Source organism: Phaeoacremonium minimum (genome assembly GCF_000392275.1).
Source record: "Phaeoacremonium minimum UCRPA7 unplaced genomic scaffold PA7_03_scaffold_457, whole genome shotgun sequence".
NCBI lineage: Eukaryota > Fungi > Ascomycota > Sordariomycetes > Togniniales > Togniniaceae > Phaeoacremonium > Phaeoacremonium minimum.
Genome location: NW_006921359.1, coordinates 69,799 through 87,927, shown reverse-complemented (window position 1 = coordinate 87,927; position 18,129 = coordinate 69,799). Strand labels below are relative to the sequence as shown.

General features: G+C 50.6%; 3 protein-coding genes across 3 annotated transcripts; all 3 read right to left on the bottom strand.

Moving 5' to 3' along the window:
* Positions 1 to 8,555: 8,555 nt before the first annotated feature.
* UCRPA7_6265 (hypothetical protein) lies at positions 8,556 to 9,303 on the bottom strand (the record flags this gene model as incomplete). The annotated part of the gene is made up of 2 exons (XM_007918804.1): positions 8,556 to 8,808; positions 8,912 to 9,303. The coding sequence occupies 2 exons, from the start codon at positions 9,301 to 9,303 to the stop codon at positions 8,556 to 8,558; spliced, it is 645 nt and encodes a 214-aa protein (XP_007916995.1).
* A 4,163-nt stretch (positions 9,304 to 13,466) lies between these two features.
* UCRPA7_6264 (hypothetical protein) lies at positions 13,467 to 13,961 on the bottom strand (the record flags this gene model as incomplete). The annotated part of the gene is made up of 1 exon (XM_007918803.1): positions 13,467 to 13,961. The coding sequence occupies one exon, from the start codon at positions 13,959 to 13,961 to the stop codon at positions 13,467 to 13,469; it is 495 nt and encodes a 164-aa protein (XP_007916994.1).
* A 635-nt stretch (positions 13,962 to 14,596) lies between these two features.
* On the bottom strand, positions 14,597 to 16,996 carry UCRPA7_6263 (putative endo-beta- -glucanase protein; the record flags this gene model as incomplete). The annotated part of the gene is made up of 1 exon (XM_007918802.1): positions 14,597 to 16,996. One exon carries the CDS (start codon positions 16,994 to 16,996, stop codon positions 14,597 to 14,599), a length of 2,400 nt encoding a protein of 799 aa, XP_007916993.1.
* Between the last annotated feature and the right edge of the window lie 1,133 nt (positions 16,997 to 18,129).

Below are 18,129 nucleotides of genomic sequence, written 5' to 3'. Positions count from 1 at the left end.
CAAACATCTTGTAGAACTGATCAACACAGTGGCTCCACAGAAAGCCATGATGTCAATCGAAACGCGCCCTAATCATGGTTACGAGACATGGTTTGTGAAAGAGGAGTCCACGGCAGTAGAAGTGTCCGGACTGGGTCCGGATCAGTATTTCGAGTGGAACAATGTCGAGCTGACAACGCCGGTGTTTTCCATTCCCATCAGCGACAAGTTCCAATGGCCATCATCTATTGGGGATGTTGTGCGTCTGATTCGTCAGTCCTGTCGTGTTCGTACCAATAATAGTTGCGCTCTACACATTCATGTCGGGTTGATGAGTTCAGAAACGCAAGGAAATGAGAGCCTTGACAAGCCGGGGCTATACCTGCGCGAGAAGCTCGTCACTTTGAAGAAGCTGGCGACGTTGCTCTGGCTTGCAGAGGATCGAATCATGTCTTTGTGTCATCCTCTGCGGTGGGACATCAAAGAGGGCTGGAGTTCTTCTCTGAGAAGAAGCCCATACCTCAACACAATACTTCATAAGATGCCTGCTCTTTCCCAAAACCATAGTCAAGAGTACGCTATGTGGCTGGGTAAGGTCTTTGAATCTGCTGCATCTGAATCCGGTTATTCGGACGTAGTTCCAAAAATGTCGTTAATTTGGAACGCGAAGAATTGGCACCAGCTAGCCGGTTTTCTCAAGAGTCCTATGACACATGGGAAGTTGATCTTTGACTTCTCGCAGTTGAGCAGGATAGGTACCGTTGAGTTCCGACCGATGGAGGCAAGCTTTGATGAAGCTTTACTGAAGCACTGGACCGCAGTGTGTACTCGCCTCGTGATGTACGCTAATCAGCAGGCGACCGGTCCAAACGCGCAGCGATACCAAAACACCATCGTTAACTTGCTGCAAAATGAATCCGAGTATTCAATTTGGGATCTATTAGAGGAGATTGGGTGTTCAGCACAGGCTTCGTGGTTCAAAGACAAATGTGCTAGAGATGAGCGAGAGTTCCAGAATCTGAAAGCTTGCTTCGACATCAAGAACTCATACCCGATTCCTTACTATCTGCCAGGTAACGAGGCTCTTTTCTTCCCACCTCGCTCAGCCGAGCCTTGGGATATCAATGATTTGGTGTAAGTCATCGACTCTCTGAATAGGTTGCTCTTGAACAAGGGCTTGACTCAATGTTCAATCTTTGCGGTGAGTTTCGTATCTTCCAACGTGGATTATGCTCCACAAAATCATAGATCAGACTTTAGGAGAAGGCTTTGCAGCCGATTGTTTGTTTTAGCTTGCTTCCATGATACCTAATGACGTTTCGATCTATTTATTGATTAATGGCCCTGAGTGTACTGGAACTTGTGGATTCCACTGATGAAAGATGCTTTCTGAATCCTAAAGCTTCATCATATGATAATGATTATCATTACTACCTATCCATGAGCTGATAAACTGTTCATAAAACTATGATGTCCCTAGTTCACTGGAAACTGCCTGAGCAATCCAGTCCGCAATAGCCATATTAGTTACCATTGGGTTTACACCTGATGCATTCGGAAAGACACTCGCATCTGCGATGAACAAGTTATCTGTATCCCAAACCTGGCCTTTGGGATTGACCACGCCAGTGTTCTTGTTGCTGCTCATGCGGCACGATCCCATTTGATGAGCGGAAGCGAAATTCGGTACAGGTGGTGTGTTGCCTACACTCTGCACATGCTTTAACCATTCCGTGAACGCCGGGTCATTGATTTCGCCGTCTTTCTGACTCATTTTGGGTGATGAATTCTCCTTGATGAAAGGCTTCACTCCTGGAAGGCTGGGATGAAGCTCTGTAGCCCCAGCGACGTAGAGGATTTTTGAAAGCGCCACCACACCCTGCAGAGCATTGGCAGCATCGAATGTAGACGGAGAGTAGTCGATTCTTGGTTTTCCAGAGACAGGATCCGGGTAGACCCGCCCAGTGTCACGATCTCGAGTCAGAGTAATGTTTATGCTCATATGTCGGAACTTCACGGCGTTGAGTTTGGTAGTAAGTCCGTCTTGCCATGGTTGAAGAGCGACACTGACGGTGGGCTGCATGTTTGTTAGTATACGCTGAGGAGTTTCTTTTGCAGCTCTAAAACCTACTAGACCGCATGTTGTCTCGAGCTTGACGCCATGTCCTTTGCCGTCTAAGTTCTCGAATGATGAGCACAGACTTGTAATGATACCACCTATCCAAGTCAGTGTGATGCCATCATAAAACCAAAGCATGAGCTTCTCACCTTCCCAGCATCTGGCTTCTTCCTTGAAATATGCAGCTACGAAATTGCAAGGGTGAATATGTAGGTTCTTCCCAATATTCGGATTCTATTTACGTCGCCGATTCGTTAGTGGTGTTACCATAGCGCCCTGAGAGTTAAAGGTGGCCAACCTTCAGTCCACTCCTAAGCAGGATAAGAGGAGTATTAAGCGATCCAGACGAGATGATCACCTTTTTGGCTTTGATCACAATCTTCTTTTTCTTTCGGGCTTCCATATTACCACTGACTCCCCCTTCAGAATCTCTAGACGTCCAGGTCCCCACAATGCCAGTAGCAGTAGCATGACCGCCTGTGGTGTGGTTAAAGAGGACTTTATCAACTTGAAAGCCTTCAATGAACTTTGCTCCATTGCGAGCTGCGTCTGGTAGCCAGCTTGTCGCAGGCCCTTGCTTCACGTTTGAGCCACACCCATAATGGCAATGGCCACAATGATGCTCTGAGTTTCCTGTATTTTGTGGGATGTCCGAAGCCTGCCAGCCTAAACTTGTGGCTCCATCCAGCAGAGCCTGGGCACTGGGCGTATGGTGAATGTAATCTGTGCTCACACCCATGAATTGGCATACTCGGTCCAGAGATTTTTGAAAGTCGGGACTTGTGAAAAATGATAGACCTTCCTTAGCCCATTCCTCTCGAACGTAGTCTTGCGTTTGCAACGCAACACTCCAGTTGACCGTTCCGCCGCCGCCCCAACAGCTACCCGCAACGACAATTGCAGAGTTGTTGTCGGTTTGAACAATACCATTGTTCTCATATAGATGATATGGTCCAGTACTCAACGTCATGGGTAGCTGACTTGGAGGGAAATAGTAGCCCTTGTCTACCACAATGACGCGGTGCCCAGCCTCAGCCAAAACTTGGGCGCAGACAGCACCTCCACAGCCAGAGCCAACAATGACAACATCAGTATCCAAGTCTTCGGGGTCTGAGCTGCCATCAAATTGCATGAAATTGTACTCGAAATTTGGTCCTGGGGAATAGTCTTTCGGAAAGTCGGCGTAACCGGACAGCTCCACGAACAACGGATCGGTAGAAACCCAAGCATTCTGAGCAAGTAAGACGATTGACTTTGCGAGAGTTTTGAGGGAAGTCATCCATCCATTTCCCCATTTTTGAAGAATTCGTTCGCGGACATGGATGGGCTGTTTTTTCACCGGTGTGCAATAGCCTGTTAGGAAGAAGCTTCCAGCCCTCGTCCTTAAGAATGCGATCAGCCACCGAGATTCATGATGACTGACGAAATAACTTACCCGAGAAGGCCAAGCACGCTTTTCAATTGTTTCTTTCCATCAGCGGGTACAGTGTTCAAGCCTCCTTTAGCTGCTGCAACAAACTCCGGTCTGTCGGAAGGTTTGTCTTTCAAGAACTTTCCGAACTTCTCACAATTAGGAGGATTCGCTACACTATCAAGGGTTTTCTTGGTTTCCTGGTCGTAGATTGTCTGTGATATTCTTTTCTGATTTTGCTTGTCCGTCAAAGTTGCCTCAGTGACTATAGGCGGAAGGACGGCGTCAATCAGTGACATAAACGTCTCCCACTCATCTTTAGTGAGCCACTCCCAGCTTCCATCCGGTGCTACCGGAATGGGAGTTGGTAGCGGACCGATGTTTTGCGTGGATGATGGCATTGGGGCTTCAGAGGATAGCAAAGCCACTGGAAATGGTCACAGAACGATAGCGGCAAGAAGGATGAGCAATTAGAACATGCGTTTGACGCCCTAATAGCTCTCAAAAGCCATAGATGAAAATTGGTTAGTTGGCATTTAGATTTAACCACTGCGACAGAAGCAAAGGGGGTAGAAGCTTTATCTATTAGCCACGACTTTTGACTTTGAGCACCAAAAGGGGCTCGTGTCCCGCCATTCCGAACGACATCTAGTCAACCTTAACCAGGAAAAGGATCGCCTTCAGCTGTCCAAATGCCAACGCCTAAATATCAGGTGATGAGCGGCGCAGGACATATGGCGCGTTCTACACCAACAGTTCGGCCTCCAAGTCGACCATCACCGTGGTTCAGCTGAAAGTATCGGCGCTAGGCCCTGGATAGTGTCAAACAACTAGCGCACCTCTCTGTAAATAGCTTAGCATCGCCCCGTTTTGACAGTTCTGCTATTCCTTTTTAGATGCGTAACGAGCCGCTATCCGATACTTCACGTGTTAGGGGTCCTTGAAGAGCTCTCTTGAATATCTTAAGGTGCATACGTGGACCCGGTTATGGAGGATCTGATCAACCCCCACTGGCGCTGCAGAGTTCTTTCTGTGGGCAGGGAGACATTGGGGATACCGACAGGGGTCCTATTAGCAACTTGAGTTTAGCACGTTGTCAAAATTATGCTGAAGACTTCATCGGAGTGCATCCAATAAACGACATACCCGACAGCAATACAGTTATATCAGTTGTCTCCACCTGGTGAAACGTCTTCAACCTTACGATTGACACCAGCAACCCTCTCGCATTCTTCGCTAGTAATGTTAAATAGTTATATAGCGATGATCGTATTATAGAAAGCGGTGAAAGACAAAATACTCAGATGAAAGGAATCAAATAACACTAGTGTGATCAGTGACCGTCACTTTTAACAGGAGCTGTCTATTGCAAAGTTGATTGGATCATTATCTAGCTACGAAAGATCTTTAAACAGCTTCTAGCAGTCACAATACGTTGTGAAGTGTAGTTTCGATTGTTGAAGCTGTTTGTGAGGAATAAAATGTACTCTGATCGACAAAGAATGCATCATCCACACAGTTTGATTTATAACGAGAGGACATACCCGACGAAGACAATTGCACCGTCGTCATCTTGGGGCATAAAGCTCAGCCGGTCGTTGATACGAGTGTATCTTTACCGGAGCGGGTGTCGCCTGGGAATGGTTGTATCCATCTCCATAATGCTGCCAGTATCCGGTTTCTGGCGCCCACTGACCAGCCGGTGGTACTCCATGACTGGCAGGGTGAGTTGGTAATTCGGATTTTGTTCCGGGTGTTGGTTGCTCGATTATCTGTGGCTCTGATTTTTTTCTGAGTGCGCGTAGTGGATGCGGACAAAGCCATGCTAGCAAGGCGATGACGACACTGGGAATACCCAATCCGAGCCCAATCCCAATGGCTATCTGATCGGTATGATTCAGACCAGATTTGCGAGAAGAGCCAACAGCTTCACTGGTTGATGTAGTGGTTGTGTGCGCTGGCTCTTGAGAGCTTGCACTATCACCAGTGGATGAAATGGACGAAACGGACTCCGTGGAGCTGATATCTATAGAGGCGGATGATATCGAACTTGTCCTCCACTAGATTATATTAGAAAGGAGACCTAAAATAAGGGTATGGCTTCTCACCATGGCACAGTCTCAGTTCTAGAGCGAGTGCCTGTCTCAAATATCGTCTCGATAATCGAGCTATTGTCGCATCCTATGGGGAAATCGCACAAGTCTGTCTGATAGCAGTAATTGAAAAGCTACTGAAGCTCGTGACCCATCCATAACAGAATTGCGGAGTATCTCAGGATGCGTTAATGCGAAGTCTGAAAACTTTCAGAGCAGCTTAGACCCACAAGTGTTGTCAAACCCGAGCTCATATCCAACAAAGTCAGTCCTAGTCTCAACGGAATCGTCCCTTACTCTGAGCAAAGGAGGCGGAGTGATTATAGGCTCATAATGGTGAATGCTAGAAGTAGTTCTCGCAAGAAGAACCCATAGAAGCAGCCTTGGTAAGAGAACGGCCGCAGACATATGTGCTGTCCTGTGAGCAAGTCTAAAAAGTTCCTTCCAAGAGGTCATGAAAGGGAAGCCTGAACCAGTGGCGTATTCAAGAGATGCGGGGGTGCAACTTACAGATCGAAGCGAGGAGTACGAGCAGTCATCAGGTGACAATATGAGTAGTCAGGGGTAGTTAATTGAGGCGGAAGCGCCACCAATTATCGTCAGAACGAAACGTTGTAACCTAGGAATACAACGCCACCGATCTCGCTTACCTGGAGCGATTTCAATAAGCACGCTATGCTCTATTACTGCAGCTAGTTAGAGTATCTGGATCTATTAAAGTCTGCTATTTGTTGATGGGCTACCAAGTCATGCATACTACGATAGCTTGCATATTCCATCCACGTGCAGGAAGTTTGTAACCGGCTTCCCACTTCATCGCGTTTTGCATAAGTCTAATCTATCCAATAATGGCTGATACTTTGCACTACAATATTAAACTGAAAGTACGATTTGCAACAGATCATTTGTAGTAGGTAGCTAGCGATCCGTATAGATACAGTCACACAAGTCAACAGCTTGAAAGGACCGTTGTCATGGCATTCATATTCGACTGCCGTTGAAATTCTCCGCCTCCAACTCCCAAGTCTAAGCCGAGCGTTCCAATCCTATTTCCTCCATCCGATTATCTCGCCCAGATTTCCACGCCCTGACCATTCCCTTCCCGGACCTCGAAGACTCCAACTCCACCATTCATATCCGCAACGAAGAAAAGCTTGCCATCTCCCGAGAAAGAGAGATCCGTGATCCGGCTCAGATCCGCCAATTGCTCAAATCCTGCTTTGCCCTCCAACTCCGCCTGCGGCCACTGCCACAGCCCTTTGCCGCTCATTGCGTCCAACACAAGCAGCCGGCCCCTCTTTGCATCACAATACGCTACGAAGCGGCAGTCTGGCGAAACACAGGCCAATGTATCCGGAATAGGAAATACCCTTGTGGTGTTCGCGGCGAAGTCCCATATCAGCACTTGGCGATGAGTCACCGTGACAGCTTCGAGGAGCCAGCCCCCTTGCTTCCCACGGTTAGGCACAGCGCGATAACTGGCAGGAATCCAGATCGAGACAGCCACGCTTCCGTATGTGGAGAGACACAGAGGAAGTGCTGTCTCCAACTCTGTGTGGTGGGCTGGCATGACGAATTTGTATGGCCGGTGCGTCGGCGTTGAATTACTATCGAGCTCCCAGGCCATGAGTATCGCTGCATGCTCTGGCGGAGGGAGACCAACACGTGGTGGCCTGGGGCCGGCAACCGCAACAAGTAAGGGTGCGGTTGCTGAGTACGCGATCTCTGGACACTTCGGGATATGTGGCATGCCGGCTTTGCGAAATTCGATTGTTCTTGGCTTCGTGAACGGCTTTTTGGATTTGGTATCTCTGTTGACAGGATACAGATCGATGGTATCATTGTCCTCGCGATACGTTGCTAGGGGCGGCCAACTCTGCTCGTGAATATCGCCGCGGACGGTCGCCCACCGGTATGCCTCCTCGATGGTCTGCAGCTTCTTGCGCTTGGCCCAGTTCCAAATTTCCAAGGTATTTCCAAAACCGCTAGTGATGGCCACGAGATTTGTGGTCTCGGATAGAATAGCATGGCTGCGGACAAAGAAATCCCGTGATCGTATTTGATTTTGTACATAAAAGCTCACTTTGATTGTGCTCTGTAAATCACCCGAGCGTAGATCAGTAAAACGAATAACGTTGTTTCCATGCTTGCTGACAAGGACTGAGCAGGTAGGCGATACGTCCAAGTATGAAACCATGGCGGGATCTTTTTCTCTTTGAGAAACATGCTTCCACGGAACAATATTAACATCTGAGGTAGTATTGCGTGTGGGGGGACGAGGCTGCTGGATGGTTAAGGGTTTAGGGGGAGAAATAGGGGCAACTGGATAGGAAGATGATCCGTTGGAGACCCGGCTAAAGGTAGAGTTGGTAGTGGCAGAGCCTTTCGAGTTGCGGGAGGTTGGAGTAGATGGGACATTTGACTCTGAGGATCTTTGAGAGGTTATCCGCTGAGGGGGTATTGCTGGTAGTGGCTTCGTTGGTGGAGGCGGATAGAGGCTATATGCAGGAATGGAGGCATGGGAAGATGTTCGCAACCTTCGCGACGCTGGATCATCATTGGATCCGGTTGTCTCATTTGTTTTTCGCCTCTGAATAGGTGCTGGCCTAGATGTCTTCCGTTGTGGCTTCGAGTATAGAGTCTCTTCATCTTCGGTAGAAAACCAAGTTCCTGAAGCTTCCGACGTGGGCCTAGAGTCGGAGCTTGAGAAAGAGTTGGCATGGCTATCTGACGTTGATATCCTGCTAAGTGCATGAGTGAGTTGCTTGAGAGGATGACGATTCTGTCTCGGATCTGATTCCTGGAAATTCATCTGATATTGGCCATCACTAACACGCTATCAGCCAATTCATCCGTCGCCGCAGTAGAGACATTAGAATGAGATGAGGCGGCGTGGCAGAGCAGTTTGCTGCGCACCCTACACTTCAAATATACAGAAATGCATTAGGATGACTCACTCGTGGTCCACTGGAGACCTCTCTAGACGACCAGTGATCGCATCTCCCCAAACGGATTCTACAAAGCTGACCATTCCGTCAAGTGACTTCAGTAATCCAAAGTTGAAGCCACGATAATCTCGCTCAGGCCCAGGGATGCGCGCTCGTAGCTGATGAATGCGGATGAGAAGCTCGCTCGCGTCCTGCTTGATGTCTGTAGCCCCGATGCCGATGGCATTGGGGTCAGCCATAAACTCGTTGGCAGCTGACCTAAATACAAGATAATGGTCAGTACGGCTGTTGAAGCGGCAGTGGAATGCGTTTCACCATATCGAGTATCAACGACGACACATGACACGGACAATGAACATACAGATTAGCTACTTCCAGCGCCAATCGCAGGGCTCTGCGAGACGATTGCAGTCCGACCTTGAGGCCTCGGATCTCATCCTTAGCCTTGGTCACCCAGCGGCCGCTGCGCAGAGGGCCGTCACCGCAATCAGCCAGGACACTATCGATGCGTGCCAAGACAAGGCCACATCCTCCCACGAGAGATAGCGTAGATGCTTGCAGCGGCGGGGGAATGACCACGCCGTCTTGCAGTCGCTCAAGAAGCGTGCGAAGGTCTGATAACTCATAAGTCAAGGGGTCCAGATTGGTGCGTGCGAAAGGCACATCGCGGACAAAGTCGGTGATCGAGTGTCCCGTCTGACCGATGGCGGCGAGCGCAGCCGAGGTCGCGCCTCTCACCGCTCGGGGATCCATCGTCAGTCAGCCGGCGAGAAGGCCAGCCAGGGGCTTTTGTCACTCTGTCTCTCCTCCTTGGGTATCGGCGGGAGTGCGCGTGGCGCGAGACGCTCTGTTCTGAGCGCCCTTCCTTCGGTCTGTCTTCTTACATGCGCGCCAGCCTCAATGAAGGTCTGTTCATTGAGATCATCGTCGGCTCTGGGGTTAAAGCTTTGGAGCGATGCTGAGATGGGATATACGGCGCCGTCGAGTGGAGTTACTGCCGCATGTACCCACGTGGATTAAGGTGAAATGCCCTTGGAATGCAATGTGTAAGTGTATGCTGCCAGGCACAGACGACGGACGCATGCCAGGACTGCAGATCGACACCGTACTTGTAGGTTCCTCTCACGGCCCTAAACTGCTCCCCTTGCCCGCCCCCCTTGCCCTGGCCGTGCCTCCGCCCGGGGCATCTGTCTCTGTCACTTTCTCTTGCGGAGAGTCGAGGCTAGGTACGTACACTACAGTGCTACTCTAGTGGGGGGTGGGATGAACCCCTACATCCCTCGGAGGCTAGTCAGTTGTCTCGGAGCCTATGAGATGGACCCAGACCCATGGACGAAATCCTCTGGGGGTGGTGGCCCCAAGGCCCCTTTGTCCTTTTGGTGCAGCCTTTCGCACACAGTCGAGGCAGACCCCGGACGGGGACCGGGGGAGGGGAGCTGGATTCGTCTTCCCCTTTTCAACCTTCTTTAGCCTATGATACCATCAATTGGGTTCTACTACTCTCCTCCAAAGCACCCTGCTCTACACTACGAGTGATGTCTGTACTCAATTGCTAGTTCCTGGTAGACTGCTGCTGTATGTACAATAACTTGCATACCTAGGCTTCCCCAGAGGGCGAGATGTGTCTGCCTCCACCAGCTAGCTAGCTAAATTATCGGCGACGCGCTTTGAGGTTTCTCAACGAGGAGCTTTACTCAGGAGGGCGTAGCCTAGAGCACTGACTAACATCGTATCAAACTCGACTGGTAGAACTAAGAACTTGCAGGGATTCAACGATTACGCAAAAGACAGGCGAAATTATCGAAGAGACCAGATGGCCTTAGTCATGGCCTTGAAGAGTCCTCTTGACTTGACCTTGGAAAGTGGCCTTCCAATGAATGCAACGCCGATCTCCAACGCAAAGAAGAGGATGAGAAGAGAAGAGAAATGAAGTGAAGTCGAGTCAAGCCAACTCGAATGAAGTCACTGAACCCACATCCCGGAATACCTTAATCCTCTGTCAGTTGGTTGTCTGCCATCGGTACCCCGGCATGCCACCGACTGCCATGCCCATGCCATGTCTCTCGCATGCATGGGCACGCGCATGCAGATTTTGTGTCTGTGTTTATGTGGGTGTGTGCATGGGAATGGGAAAGCCCGCTGTCCTTTTTCTCTCTACTGCATAGTATTTTCTGTCTGTCATGGAGCGAGCGGTCTGCTGCTCATCTGTGGAAAAGGGCCGAAACGGTGGCGGGGGCCCGGGGAAATCCCAAACACCACCGCACTGCTGGAGTAGCGCCACCGGTCGCACTGCGGAGCGGGCGGCATATCGGCTTGAACTAGGCTGGAAAGGCGTCATTTAAAGCTTCTCGAAAACTCGGGAGCCTGGTCACTGGGCACTGGGGCAGAGAGTTCCGTGAGTTGGGAGCCGCTTTCTTCATTTCATAATGTCATCGGCCCAAAAGTGTAGAGCAGAGACATGTGAGGTAATTGCGGTATTTGCGGCGATGCAAGAGGAGGGTCAAAGGACCATCCAGAAGTCTCCTGTCCTTTCCGCAGGGAAGAGCCGGCCCGCTGTCATCGTCATACCACTTTCGAGCCGGTTCTCGGTGCGATCAAGAACAAAACTAGAGTAGTACTTCAACACCGAGGCGAATGGCGGTGCTGTCCACAGATTGCACAGAGGTTACAGCACAGCAACGTCTGTGCAATCGCACATGCCCTGCTTCTCCCGTTTCCAGGTTCCTTCCATACAGGGACCAGGCTGAATTGACAAAGCTCCCAGAGGGCTGGACCCGAGAAATCACGATATCGATGGCTTGGGTACGGCACAGCTTCCTTTTCGAGTAAAATGCGCATCCGATCCGATTTGCCTCACCCTGCTCCAGGCTTGCCAGGATACAACATACAACAACACTAACGTTGTAGCCTGAGAGCCGCAGCTGGACGAGGCGACAGACTCTGAAACTTCAGGGTCAATCTCTACAAGGATTTCCGACTTTATCGACAGTATGCCAAAACATGTTTTGAAAAGCTCCTGGCTTCTGCAGAAGACGGACGGGATGTTCCATTGCAGCCCAGCCCAAACTGGATGTCAGCCACATGCTCGTGATGCTTGTAGGATCCCTGATAAGCACCTGGCTTCAGAGCTAAGAACGAGTTAAAACAGGCCGAGAATCTAGAAAGCCCCGCGTAACGTTAACATTAGGCCTGCACATTAGAACCCTGTTCCTAGAAGCTGCCAAATATCTACTACAGGGAGGACAAGCGTAATGTTTCGGGTCACCTGGTGATCATGATTATCGCTGAAACCATCCAGATCAATCGAATTACGTTCGTCTTCGAGATCAAGAGCAATAATTGGAAGAGTCAAGATCTAAGAACGTGTTTGAAGCATCTAGCGCGATGTTTGAGCTCTGAGGTTTCCATTCAATATGTCTCAGTGCACTCCGGCCTAAAATTGATACAATGACACGATATCACTACTATTCGTTTGGAAAAGACATGCTCGTGGCCTTGCCACTGATACTGCCTACATATCTAAATAATTCAAATGACTCAATTCCTTAGTTACTAGAGAGCTCTAATAGACAGGAAGCCGATACACATGTGCATCCTTGCCTCACGCACCGCATTAGTATCGATAGCCATCATATTGATAGTTACCCGAAATGCCAATCAAGCCCATTGTGGGGCTCTTGATACAATAATATAGACAAAATGGGTCTCACGAATAGACGTCACAGTCTAATTTGGAGAAATGTCGCTGGCCTATTCCGGCTGATATGTGACCTTATCACCATGGCTAGAAATCATAATTCCAAAGGCCCGACATGCGGGGCTCCTATTTCATGCTAAAGAGAGCATACGAAAAGGGTTCTTTGAAGCTTAGGCAGGCCAAAACTGTGGCCTCATCTCCGAGACCTGCAAGGTTGATGGCTCGGTGCTGTACAAGCCAATGGTGACAACCATACTGTACCCTACTTCCAGTCGGTTGAGCTATGCCATCGCCAATAACTGATTTCTCACTATATATCAACATTATTGATGATGAAGCTTCCAAAACTCGCTTCCATTGCTCTGTGGCACCGCTCGTCTACCATTGCGAACTTCGTGCAGAATACGACATCTCACGAAGTTTATATGACAAGAAACGCAGAGGATTGTACCTCTCGATCCGCCGCTTTGGTCAACTTGACTGTAGTGAACACGCAAATAGTCCTTGGCAACCCCTTGAGTAGAGAGAATAGCTCTATTGTGTTTCAGCTCCGCAATCCAGCGACTGGCGTCGAAGGCGAATGCGCAGCTCATGGACCAGCGCTGACACCAAACGGAGTAGGCAGTGACCCTTATATATGGTACAACTGCTTTGTTGAGTCCAGAAATCCCAGCATCACCAAGATGTTTCAATATGACTCCGTCATTAATCAGCTAAGCGTGAATGAAACGTGGATATGTGATGACAACACCGCTGATAATATGTAAGCCATTGTACCCTCCCGAGACTGGCAACTGAAAGCGTCCCTTGTGTCGCAGATACACTTATAAATTTCTATATTAACAATGGTCAGTGTTCGCTTCGAAGCTCTTGGCACAGACACATTAGCTCTGTCGTGCGATGACACTGCCGCGAATGCGTCTTTCCAACATCGTTGTAGTTCAGACAAAGATATTCCTTTTCCAGTGTCAATTACGACGATGAAACTCTGATTATACGCTGGTAAACTTCTGAAGATCATAGGTCCATAGACAATCCGCTAAATTCACAAGATTGAAGATCTCAGAATGGACGGATGCAAAGTGAATCCAGGCTGAGGTGACTTGATAAACAATGATCACAATCTGCTATTCTTCTCCAAAGACACGAAGACAAAACTGGAAACGACATTTTTCACCCATCCTCTAGACTCGCCATGACTTCCTCAGTGGAATCGTCATCAATCGGCTTTCGCCTGTAGGCTCTGCGCATGCTTGTACACCGCACTAGCATCCATGAAAGTCCTCAGCTCCTTCGCCTTCCAGCTCGCCCCGTCCTGCCCCCCACCCACGAGCTCGACAATGTTGAACTCGCGCACCCTGATCTCCGCCGCCGCCGGGTCGTCCTTGAACACCGTGACGCTCGTGCTCTCGTACATGACCGTCCTGCTCCCCGCGCCGCTCTCTATGTCCCAGGCCACATGGACCTCGTGGCCGAACCGAGCGAGCTTCTGCCCGCGCATGGTGAGCATAGACAGGACCTGCTCCGTAGGCACGGGCGCGCCTCCGTTGATGGCAAACGCGGCATCAGGCGTGAGGAAGTTTGTTAGGGTCTGGACCTGGTCTGGATCAAGCGAGTCCAGAACGGCGAGGAACCCTTTGAGAAATTGGAGGCCTGGTGAGGCACCGGATGGAATGGAAGTGGATGGACCGTGGTGAATGGTTGTTTGTGCCATGATGAAGCAATTCACTGAAAGCCGAGGCCGCCTGACAAATTGATGATAGAAGTTTCAAGAGAAGTTAGAGAATGAAGAAGAGCGACGTGAGTAGAAGCGGGTTATCTCGCCCGGGAGAAGTAAAGAGCTTCCTGGGTTATATGGCGTCGTACGCGGCTTCTGCATTGAGACTTAAATTGTTTCGTGATGCTATATGCTATCAATGTTTAGGTCAATCAACGCATCCGGTAGCGGAAGAAATACACGCCGTCTGACGAGTAGATGCATTGTGGCGTACAAGTTAGGGGGTAAACACATGATCAATTCGGGAAAGGGCATTTGCAGATACCAAAACATGAAATCATAGGATACTATTCTTCATTAGACGTCCATCTGTCCAAAGCCTACCTAAGGGGGCCTAATTACAAAGCCAAGAGTCCTGCTTAACATGACCTGCCAGATGTGAAGAAAGAAGTTATCTACCTGAACGCCTATACCTGACCCTGATATCTCCCTTCTGTTTTCCGTCTCGTTTCGGCTCCCCCGTGCACATGCATCATAACTGTAATACACGCCGTATGTCATCGCCATATAAAACAAGCCCATATCCAATACAAATACATCCAGTTGTGGATCCATGTCTCGTCAAAGAAGCATTATACCGTCTTTCCACCGCAGTCAGGAATTTTGACACCGCTCTTGAGCTTGCGATTCACGTCGAGCAGGCCCCAATGATCCTCCCATTTCTTGCCCTCCTCGTTGAATTGGATCTTCCAAGGCTCATCAAACGCTTCAAACCAGAAGTACTGCGTGCCGTTCGTCAGGGCGTCACACACCCAATCCTCCATGAACTGATTTAACTCGTCAATCCCGGCGACAGAAGCGTCAGGACAGTCAGTAACGGTATCCGTACCACAGTCCGTGCCGCCCTGTGTGGGCCATCCCGTCTCCGAGATGATATTCTTATCGGCATCTGATTTGAAGTAGGGACCATTGTTATTCTCCCAGAAAGAGTATGTCCAAGATGCAGCGTCTTTCGCATTGATGCCACCGAAAAATGGATGAATATTAGCCATGACGTAGTCGCTCTGTTGAGCCAGCTCGGCTGTCCACTTGTCACCCAGGTCGCTCGTCGCCACCGGCAGTGACATGTCTTTGGAGGTGAGGTTGGTCCGGACAGAAGCTAGTAGCGTGCCAAGCTCGCTCGTTGTCATTTGCTCTCGGAAGAGAATCTCATTGGCAACAATGAGACCCTTGAACGGCGTCTCACCATACGTGTCGAGAATTGTCCACATCTGCTCTAGCTGACGCGCGTTAGTTGTGTCGTTGTTGTCCTGCCAGACACCCATCCAGATCTTGATAGTATCGTCCATCTTGAGCTGCTTCAACGCATGAATCACCATCTCAGTCTGGTTACAGTCTGTGCCGTAGAGCCGGATGGTATTGGTCAGCTGTGAAAGTACAGCGACATCTCTTGTAACGTTGTTCTGGGACGGCGGGGAGTGAAGGCAATCGGGATACTGAGTATTGAGCGGCGTGTAGTCGACCCCGGGGAATATCTTATGAAGATCGGCGTTGTTCAGGAGCTTTTTGATCTCAGAACTGTTGATATTGAGGTCGCCGTTGGCATCTTCGTCATCCGATGCCGATCCGGATGAACTCGACGAGCCATTTTTGTTTTTGAGAACCACGCCAAAGACAATGCCGCACGCAATACCAGCGGCAATTACCAGGCCAATACCAATGATGATGACCCATTTCCACTTCTTCGAGCTACCGCTCTGTTTGGATAGCCAGTCTGATGACTTTTCTGCTCGATTACTACCGAGATCGTACGCACTTCCGCCGCCTTGGTAGCCGGTACTACCATTGTGGACGGGGTCATACTGCCCACTAGGCCCACCGCTCCGTCCCGCAGCGTTTCGTCCCACGAGACCGCCCAAGGCACCCATGACGCCCGCACCAGCAGCAGCTCCGCCAGCACCTGCACCTGCAGCCGCAGCCGCAGTCCCATGGTGACCACTCCGATTGCTTGAGCCACCGAGGCTGAGCATGCTTGTTCGATGGCCGCGCCGCCCATATTCAAGACCTTCGTCACCGTCGTCTTCAATATCGTGAGGGTTCACCACGCCCAGGCTGGGATTGGGCATCCCTGAGTAGCCTTGGTATGGATCATCGGAATACAAATCATTGTAAGCACGGTGAGGGCTCCTGGAGGGCGTCCTCATGCCCGGCGAGGCGGCCCCTGGTGGTACAGCAGCGGCGTTGAGGCCTGCAAGGCTCGAGTGTGAGTTTCGGTCGCCCGTGTAGCCTGCTGCATAGGCCGCTGGGTGTAGGCCCTGTGATGCTTGATCGTTGCCGTATGGGCCATTACCAGCTCCCCTGCCATATTGCTGCTGCTGTTGGCTCTGGTAGGCCTGCTGAGGATAATTCGGGCCGCTCATGGCCTCGACGCCGCTTTCTCGGGGATGCCGGTCTGCAACACTGTAAGCAACACCGGACAAGCCACCGGCTGCTGCCTCGCCAAAGTTGTCCGCACCTGGAGTGATGTTACTCTGGGGCCCAGTGCCGTAGCCTAACTCCTGGCCCCAGTACCGGCCGTCGGCGTCACGATGAGGTGGGGGCTGCGGCGGTGATATGGGAGAGACTGCGTCACTGTACTGAGCACTGGTTGCTGCTGCCCCGGCGGCGGCTCCAGTCGCAAGATACGACGGACCACCACTAGCAGAGCGGTCACGGCTCAGGCGCCTTTCTTGACGCAAGCGACCGAAGTGTGAATCTGGGTGTGCACCGGGACGATCTGAGCGGGTGGGGGAGCCGTAATTTTGTTGTTGTTGCTGCTGCTGGTACTGTGCCTGACCGTTGTTATTGTTGTTGTTATCGTTCTGGTGGTAGCGGTAGTCTGGAGAGTCCTGATATTGTTGGTAGTGTTGTTGTTGCTGTTGTTGTTGCTGCTGTTGCTGGCGGTATGGCTGGCGGGATTGAGGGGAGTAGGAGTACTGGTTTTCAAGGGGTTCTCTCTCCGCGGATTCGGAGTCGAATGAGTAGCGAGGCATGATGGCAGGCTGGCAGGCTGTTAATGTCCGTTCTGCCTCAATCAAGCTTAAGAGGTGCAAGTAATCATCTCCCTACCTCAAAGTGCGGTCCCTAATGCAAGAGTGGAGTTTATGATGCCCAGTATAACAAGGTATACGCTATTGGGGGCGGGCGGTTCCTTGTTTTCTGGGCCGGGTCCCGCCAACTTATTTCAACGGCGGCGGCGAGCGGGACGTCACCGCCCGGGGCTAGGAGCAGCGAAAACAAGGCCTTTGTGGCAGTAGGTTGTTACCTAAAGATGGATTGACAGACAGACAGGCAACCAGCCCGACAGAGTGACAGAACAGGAGCCGGACGGGATTTGCGAGATGTTGTCAGAGAAGGGGTCGATTTCGTGGGGGCCAGTGGTAGCCTGTCTTCTAAGGTGCCCCTTTTTAAGACGCCGTTTCGGTACAAAGGCTGTTCGTTCAATGAATGAAACGAATGAGGCAGTGGGTTGAAAGAGCGAACACCCGTCCCGGGCAAAAGGTAGCAATGTGCCAGCGGTATACAGGGACACAGAGAGACAGAGAGACAGACAGATAGGCTGATTGCAGCGCCGGTGTTTCTTGCCTGAAGCAGATGTGTTTCCTCCTTTTTTTGTCGAGATCGCCGCGACGAGCCGCTGATGCAACGCTTGGCTGGGAGAGAGCTTGTCTCCCTTTTTCTTCCTTTCTCTCGTCTTCTTGTCTTGTTTTCCAATTTGAATTTGCGAAATATACCGCCAGGCCTATTGCTTGTTTCGTGTGTGTGTCTCTTGGTCGATGTGCCGTAGTCGATCGAAGTGGGCTAGAAAGCAGCGGTCGTCGCCGTCGTAATTGTCGTCGTTATTGCAGACTCGATCGCTGTTGATGTCGACTTGGGACGAGGCCAGAAGTTGAAATGAAGAGGAGGAAAGGAGGAAGGGAGTAGAGGATGGCGAGGGCGAGGGCGATGCGAGGGCGGAAGTCGGAGCGATTTAGTCGAGGAGGGCTTCGTATTCCGGGAAGAACAAGCTGGACAGGTGATGGATAGGTAGGTATGTCTTCCTGTTCGTATTGAGTTTGAGGGAACAGCCTCAGGGGAGGCGCTTTGGCTTGTTCCAGCACCTGCAGCCACCGACGGACGGCGTGAG